General features: G+C 43.6%; 1 protein-coding gene across 4 annotated transcripts in view; it reads right to left on the minus strand.

Annotated features, from left to right (window-relative positions):
• Window positions 1-3995, minus strand: part of HEPACAM2 (HEPACAM family member 2) — a 41135-nt gene extending 37140 nt beyond the window's left edge. For 3 of the 4 annotated variants that reach the window (XM_040965110.1, XM_040965108.1, XM_040965107.1), the window contains exon 1: window positions 3894-3972. In XM_040965110.1, coding sequence (XP_040821044.1) covers window positions 3894-3972 — 79 coding nt within the window. Of the gene's footprint in view, window positions 1-3893 lie in introns of all 4 variants that reach the window. The other variant, XM_040965109.1, reaches the window with a different exon arrangement.
• Between the last annotated feature and the right edge of the window lie 4837 nt (window positions 3996-8832).

The following is an 8832-nucleotide window of genomic DNA, read 5'->3' on the forward strand; positions in this document are numbered from 1 at the left end:
GTTACAGGTTACAACACACACACACACACACACACACACACACACACACACACACCCACCCACCCTAGTAGCTTCTTTATGCTAATAAGGGGCTCTCAGAAACAGAAACGAAGAAAGGAATTCATTCACAGTAGTCACAAAAACAAAAAGAAATTAAATATTTAGGAATAAATTTAACCAAAGAAGTGAAAGATCTCTATAGTAAAAATTATTAAACATTGATGAGAGAAATAATTGTGGGTACAAAGAAAGTGGGAAGATATTCTTTGCTCATGAATCAGAAGAATCAATATCATTAAGACATCAGAGCCATCTAAAGCAATCTACAAACTCAGTGCAATCCCTGCTAAAACACCAGTGGCTTTCTTTACAGAATTGGAATAAGCAATCCTCAAACTCATATGAAATCACAAAAGACCCAGAATAGCCAGTGATCCTGAATGAGATAAATCAAACTGGAGGCCTCACAACACTTAACCTCGGAGCAGATGGCAGTTACAGTCATCGAACAGCACAAAAACAGACATAGATCAACCCAACAGGACACGGAGCGCGGAGATTCATCCACATATCTACAACTGACTGACAGAAGTTCTTAGACTATACAGGAGTAAGTATAATCTCTTCGACAAATAGTAATGGAAAATTTGGATGTATGTGTGTGTAAGAATAAAATTAGAAACATATCTCTTACAATACACAGAAATCCACTCATGATGGACCAAAGTTCTAAACTTACAACCTAAATCTATGAAACTGCTGGACAAAATGCAGGGAAAACACTGCTAGACGTTGGCGTAGGGGATGGCTTCTTAGACAAGACTCCCCCAAAGCAAGGCAACGATAGCAAAGCTAAACAAATGTGCCTCTGTGAAACTCAGAAGCTTTTGTACAGCAAAAGAAACGATCAATAGAGTCAAGAACTATCCAAAGTAGCGGGTGGAAAAACTGCAAACCACTTTCTGGTAAAGGATTAATATCCTGAATATATCAGCCACTTGAAAAACTCAGCCACAAAAATCCAACTGAGCCAGTCGAGAGATGCATGAAGGACTTCAACAGACAATTCTCCAAAGAAGAAACCCAAGTGACCAACCAGTATGTGAGAAACGCTCAGGGTGCCCTAAGGGGCAAGCAAACCACAGCAGCTGTCACCTCGCCTGTGTCAGAGCGACTCAAACCCAAATCAGTCACAACTGCAGGTGAGCTTGCGAAAGGGGAACGCTTACACACTGCAAGTGGCAATGGGAACTGGAGCAGCCACCAGCGAACACAGTGTGGAGGTTTCTTAAAAGGGGAAATAGACGTGCCTGAGGATCCACAACCCCAGTGCTGGGGATTTACCCACACTGAATCAATGAGCTATCTAACCCACCATGTTTCTAGCAGCAGTGTTCACAGGACCAAAATCTCCCATCACCCAAGACATCCTTCCTTAGATGGTTAGAGACATCGTGGTGTATACACACACTATGGGACACTCCTCAGCGATTAGAAGAATGAAATTCTGCCATTTGCAACAAGATGCACTTCGTTGGAGGACATGGTGTTGAGTGAAAAAAGACACACCCAGAAATACTTTCTATTCTCCCTTATATGTGAGAACTAAACTAAAAACAAACAAACAAACAAAAAAAACAAAGAAAAAGTGAAAAGAATTGTGTATATCAATATTGCTACAAATCTAGCTGTATTAAACAGTTCTACCTTCATCAAACCAGTGGTTAAGAATGTTATGATACCATAGCTTTAATAATCTGTGGTTACATTAAAATTTACTCTCTGTAGGTGAAATGGACATTTTCCCATTCAACTGTTGTTTAGCCATTGTCTGTATCCCCACTAGAAAGGCCTTCCTGCTTGAGACTCTTCTTCAGTGAAGTCTTAAGCCTTTTTACTGTAGTGTACATTTAAAATCTGTTATTAAAAAGAAGAGAAAAAGAAGGAGCAGGGAGGTGAGAAGGAGGAAGAGGATATCATTGGGTTCTTAGAATTTGAGCCACAAAGCACACTGAATCTGCTAAAAACGAATTAAAATTAAAATACAAGAAAAAAATGATCCTCTTAGAACGCGTACTTTGTTAAGGAGCCCCGAGGTCTTTCTCCCGCCCGGGTTCACTGTTGTGAGTGTAAACATCAGACCTCGCAAAGTGACCTCTGCTGGGCTGCAGGTGACTTTGACTTTCCCGGTGTTGGGAAGCACAGTGCAACTACTGTTGACTGAAAACAAACTCTTGCTTCTTTAGAGAAACAGACAGCAGGAACATGCATTTTTGGATACGTAGTACAAAGCCTATATTTTGGGCTTCCATTTTTAAAGTTTTTTTTTTTAAAGAAAAAATACACAAAAAAAATCAATATGCCTAAAAATTCAAAAGATTTCCAACATATTCCCTATGGAAGAAAAAGTAAATTTGCAAAAGAAGCTTTGTGAGCTCTAGGGAGTGGGTCTGACACGCGGATAGCTGCTGGGATGTAAGCGGGGCCCTGGTAGCCAGCCCACTGAGCTCGCACCTGCAGGCTTTCCAGACATAATTCGTACTCCGGCAGGATGCAGGGAAGGGGTGAGCTGCCCCCCAGTACTCCCAGCGGTGGTGCAGCACTCAGGAGCAAGTGTCAAGATGTAGCAACTATTCCAATGACCTATGAACATGCTGTTTCTCTAAGGTACATTTTATTTTCATCAAGTTCCTAAACTGAATTGTTGAGGCCAATGACAAAGCCATCACCTGTGAAATGATGACACTCTGACTGCTTTAAAATGAAAAATAATCAGGGGCCAGACAGTGGATACATTCCAAAGTTCTGGTAATAGTTTAATATTTCAAATATTTAAAAAAAAATTTGTTACAAGCTTTGATCACATGAACACTGGCTGTAGTAATGTTAGCAATCGCAATGATAGGTAAGTCAACTTTTAAAAATTTATCAACTGTATATTCAAATCTGAATCACGCTCATACTGACAAAGAAAATTAACAAAACATGCCAATGAAAGTAAGAATGCAAGTGACAGCAACCGCAAATATGTTTAGAACTTAAACTGCTGTGCTGCTAAGTTGTTTTTCAAGTCGAAAGAGTAAAGCTTTTCTTTGAATTCCTTGTGGTGAACTATAAGCAAGGTAAGAAATCAACTTGTCTTTTGAAGCTAACGAGTAAGGACAATGGAAAACAGGACAGCTGGTGAACAGATAAAACAATGAGAAAATTGAAGATACTCCCATCAGTTCTAAGGATAAAGAATGAAACAGAAATAGTAAGGGGGAAAAGCCCAATAAGGTTAGCCATTGGGAAAAAAGAAAAATGAAAGGGATTTTAGAGGCACAATGATATAATCTTTTTTTTTTATAACACATTCTTCTCTTTGCATATAATTTTTTTTTCTCAGTTTGGAGCCTCACTTTTTTCCTTATTTCTTAGGATGAGAAACTTCAGAGAAAGCCAAATCAACAGTTGGCCACAATATCTTTAATTAAAATCGCTTACTAAGAAGAAAGTTAGTTGTATGAATAGTCTTGAATTTCACTTTAAGCAATCAGAATTTCGTGGCCTATTAAAATATTTGTCCAAATAAATACATTAAGGCCCATTCAGCCTCTTTGTTAGCTCCCTAAAGAAAAGAGTGATTATTCAGGTAGACTGTCTCAGCTCTCCTCAGGAGGGAGACTGGCACTGACAGCTATTCCCAGAAAACAAAAAATGGCCTGTCCATTGAGTTTCCTTTCTCTTAAATATCCCTGCTGCTTTGCTCGAACAATGTATTATTGTAAAAAGATTTTGCCCTCTCTTAGTTATCTGAGCCAGTCTATATCTTGTAGCAAATATTTACCATTTACCCGCAATAACTATAACGAAAAGCAGACAGGCAACAACACAGTTCCTGGGGGCCTTACCTAAGAGGAGGAGGAGTATTTTGCACTGAAAGGTGCCACCCTTGCCGCCGAAAGACTCCATGCAAGCATCCTGTCCCATACATGCAGTGCCTCGTGCTCCGTGAGAACTGGCCTCACGGACCAGCAGCTGCTGCCTTATTTGCTAGGGAAATTAGCAGTGAGGCAACAGACCCTACCCTGCCTCTTGCTTCTATGATTTGAATACACAGTGGATGTGTATACAAAGGACACAGAGGGGAACACCTGTTATGTGCCGAGCAAGAAAACAGGCTTAGGACTTTGAGAACACTTTCTTGGCATTAGTCATCAACTGCTGTTTGTAGTTGCTGACATTCTCATGAAGGAGAACACACATCGAGGTGACCTTATTGGAGGGAAGTGCAGTTTTAGAATGAGAGAATATTGTGAAATTTCCTTAGAAACCAAAGGTTAGTTTAATACCATGCAGAAAGTATACTGCTGGTTTGAAATGAATACTTCTTAAAAAAATGCAAGTACTCTTAGAATGAACTCTCTAAGAATCATGTTAAAGTTATACCAAGAATCAAAACAGCACCACAGTCTCTTTACAGATATGTTCTTCTATGCAATATTTTCTATTACAAGTGATTTTCATGGTTTTATTGAATCTGGATTCTTCATACTTTGAAAAGCAGATAGTGTGTCACCAAGCGGGCTGACTGAATCACGCACGCTAATAATGAAACGCCAGTGTCAACAGATTGTACATGGGGACCACATGTCCACAACTGAAGCGCAGGGCAGGTGACCTGGTGAGCCTGAAGGGATCCGGCCTCCACTGTGCTGTTGGCGCTGCGGTGTTCTGGCCTGGCCTCTTCATTGTCATGGCAGCAGGCTGCCTAGCGCTTCCACCTGATTTATGAAGTTACAGGTTAACCCTTATTGACAAGAAGGGCGTGGTCTTGGACTTCCATTCCATACACGGGAAGTATCTAGATAGTATTTAACCAGATCTGCAGCAGATCAAGTGAAATGCTTGCATGAATCAGGTTCAAGGCCCGCCACAGTTCAATGATGACAGGAGAGTACCCCTCAAGTATTGTTCAAGCCCCAAAACAACGATAGCTATTTTGGAACCCAAATTTGGACACACTCTTTGTACCCAGGCAGGCAACTGGTCTTCGCAAGGACTTTGGGCAAAGAAAGTGAGAGCTGGGAAGCGCGTGTCCTCTTGGGGGTCACTTTATCATCTCACCATGAAAAATGGCCCCACGCCCGGGAAGAGCGACGCTACACCACGTGCTGTGCTTATACCTTGAATGTGTGCTATCACTGATTTCATTCACTAACTGTGATTCACTCTAATGCGTGCTTATTTTCCCTTTGGGTTCTTTGAATACAGTGAAAAATCCTAGTGACTCACAGAGCCTTAGCACTGAAGATAGGGCTTAACTAGTGCTTGTGTTAAGTTGTTCCCAGAGAAACAAACTCCAAATGCTCTCTGCTCTTCTGAGTCTCAGAGGGAACAAGCAGCTGGCCCAGCCATGAAAGAAGCCACGTGGGTTTGCCATGTGCTGTGCCACATCCTGTGTCGGAGTCCCTGCATTTGGCTGCCAGCTCCTGGCTTCACCCTGGCCCAACTCCAGCTGCTGCGGGAGTTTGGAGGCGGGGCGGGGGGAGAGTAAACCTGCAGATAGGAGATTCTTATTTGTTTCTTTTTCTTTCTCTGTGTCTTTTCAATAAAACGAACAAATAAATAAGTAAAGTTAACAAATGCAGGCCAGTTTCAGCATTGGATTGCGTAAAGCACGTGCAGGGTGTACGGATGGTAGGGGCTCCCTCTCGGCGTCTAGCTCTCTCTCCATCACGGTTTGCCTTCGCTAGGTTAGCTCTTCTGGTAATTTCCAACCTAGTGCTGGTTCATGATGAATTTCACTGGAATCTTAGCAATATCAGAGAAAAAAGACAATCTTTTTATTTAAAAATTTACTATTATTAATATTGGAAAGGCAGATATACAGAAAGAAGGAGAGACAGAAAAAGATTTTCTATCCACTGGTTCACTACCCAAGTGGCCACAGCGGCTAGACTGCGCCAATCCAAAGCCAGGCGCCAGGAGCCTCTTCCAGGTCTTCTGTGCAGGTGCAGGTTCCCAAGACTTTGGACTGTCCTGAACTGGAAAGGCCACAAGCAGGAAGCTGGAAGGGAAGTGGGGCAGCCAGGATTAGAATCGGCGCCCATATGCGCCCAGTGCATGCAAGGGGAGGGCTTTAGTCACTAGGCTACCGCGTTGTGCCCCAATCTTTTTCATAATTAAATGTTTGCTGGGAATGGCACTGTGTTGTAGGCAGTTAAGCCTCTGCCTGCAATGCTGGCAGCACATATGGGTGTTGTTTAAGTCCCTGCTGCTCCACTCCTGACTCCTTGCTAATGCGCCAGGGAAACAGGAGACGACCCGTGTTTGGACCCTGCCACTCAAGTGGGAGACCTAGACGTCATGCCAGGCCCGTGGCCTCTGCCTGCGCCAGTCTAAGGCCTGGCAGCCGCTTGGGAAGTAAAACAGCAGCTGGAAACTCTCTGTCTCTCTCCTTATTTCCCGCTCTCTTTGTTTTTTCTCCTTCTTTCTTTTAGCCTACCTTTCAAATAAATAAATCTTTAAAACATCTTCAATTTTAAGTGCTTTATATATAATAAATATATTTTCATGTTAAGGTATTATCTTAAATTATGAGGTTTTTCTCCCTTTGTTGTATTTTAAAACATCCCTGCTTTCCAGCCCTGAGGTGATTGTAGATGCTGCATAAGTAAGTTAAAATCCATAAGAATCACACATGTGATCTTGGGGAAATGTTATTTTTATTGGGAGCGCTGTTACAACGCGCCCTCTAGTGGTAGTTTGCTAGCTATAAACTCAACCTCCTGAAGTAATCAAATCCACAATGTTGGCATAGGCTGTCCTGCAAGCAATGTTTAGCTTCTTACTGCTGTCAACTTTTTCAAGATTCTGCAAAAAATAACTTGAAGATTTTGTTTTTTATCACTAAGGAATTTCCCATCATCAACAGCTTACATCACACCTGTGATCCTTGGAAACGTTTTGTCTTATAATATCCAGGAACAAAGAGGACGTGGCATTGCTGTTTAATGACCTTAGTTCTCTTTACACTTAGTATGGGAAATCCGCCTCCCCTAAAACAATCCATGTCCATGTTGATTACACTGCAAGCAATTTAATGAGTCACTGGGGTAGCATGTATGTTTACCACACTAGGATACACACACACTCCTGTGCAGGTGGTGCGGGTATGTGTGTAAATGTGTGTGGGGGGGGGACTTTGTTCAGTCTTTTGTCATAATTACATAATTCAGTCGTTTGCTTTCATGTAAGTAAGGCTGGTCTTGCTTTATGCAGAAAAGCCTGGCTTTATGAATGGTGAACACACAGCTTCTTCCTTCATGAGTGGCATGTGTGTGGTTACGGCGGAAACTGTTGGCAAGCAGAGGGCTGACGGGTCAAGGACAACACCCAACAGAGGCAGAGCGGGCGGCCAGCGGAGGCCTTGCCATGGGCCCGTGCCCCTGTGGGTGCTGCTTCCTTCGTGGCTGCCCTCCCAGCAGCCGGGCTCTCTCCCCCAGGGCAGCTGGATGAACAGGCGGTCTCCTCCCTCCGGAGTGCCCCTCCAGCTCTCCACTCCCCGCCAGCACCTGCCCCAGCTGCTGCTGCCTGCTCATGTCCTGCTGGGGACCGCATCTCTCCACTCCTAAATGTGGCCTTCTCATTAAAGCGGGATTGAGCTGCAAGGTACATTTGCAGCACATCTCTTGTTTAGACCATTAGAATTGTGCCCCTTGCCTACAGGACTCCTGGGACCTGCTGCTCCAATTTGCTCTTTCCCCAAGTCCCTCCAAGCCCCATTGTCTGCCAGTTTGCACTGGCATACTGTGACCACAGCTCGCACAAGTCCAAGTTCTAAGGGCATCTCATGTCATCTTTCTGATAAATGACTGCTGCTTTCAGACTTTTTAAGGTCTTTTTTGTGGGGGGAGCTTCTGTTTTGCTTTTTTCCCCCTGTAATATTGCAAAAGAAAAGGAACATATATATAAAGTTTAACCATTTTACGTAGTGTTAGGGTATGCTGAATTAGAAAATATTTGTAGAGAACCACGCTGATTTGCTGTGCTTGTTCATAGTATTGCATTGTTAGCTTTGAGTTCTTTTCTGCAGTTTGTAAGAAACTGAATCATCGAACGATCTTCCTCTGTCTCTCCTCTCTGTATATCTGACTTTCCAATAAAAGTTTTAAAAAATTAAAAGAAGAAAATTCTCAAATGTACAGTGCCAGAGTGAAACAAATGTTTCACATTTTCTGGCTTTTCAGTGTTTAGTATGTATTAAAAAGCTCACTTCTGGAAATTTGGCCAATAGAAAAATGGAAATTCACTGGATATAACAGAACATGTTATTTTTGGCGAGTCTTTGTATTTTGAATTTTAATGTCATTTTAAAATTTAGCACCGCCCAAACTCCCCCCATTAACTCTCCCAAATTTCAACTACTACAGGTGGAACCGCGGCCTGTGTGCAGGCGTGCTGGGTCGCTCCCGTGGGCCAGGGCGCCTTTCCTCCAGGCGGGCGTCCGCATTCCGGTCCGGTTCTCCTGACGCTCCGGCCGGCGCTCCTTCTCCCGCGGGCCCCGTCCCGCTCCGGGCAGTCAGCGTGGCTAATGACCGGCTCCTCAGAGGCCCTGCGCCCCTAATCCCAGGCACCTGTCACAAAGGTTAGACCCGCTCAGGCCGGCCGGATTCCTAAGCCCAGGGCGCACGACCCTGCGGCAGCCGCTGTTCTGATGCTGGGAAATGTAGTACCCAGGTGAGACTCCCCTTTCTTGCGCCTGCTGACAGCAACAGGAAGACTACAATTCCCAGCATGCACAGGGCAAGGAAGAAGGACCCGGTCGAGGGCTCCACGTGACCATCC

Source organism: Ochotona curzoniae, unplaced genomic scaffold, assembly GCF_017591425.1.
Source record: "Ochotona curzoniae isolate NIBS_2020 unplaced genomic scaffold, NIBS_Ocur_1.0 scaffold_3835, whole genome shotgun sequence".
Lineage (NCBI taxonomy): Eukaryota > Metazoa > Chordata > Mammalia > Lagomorpha > Ochotonidae > Ochotona > Ochotona curzoniae.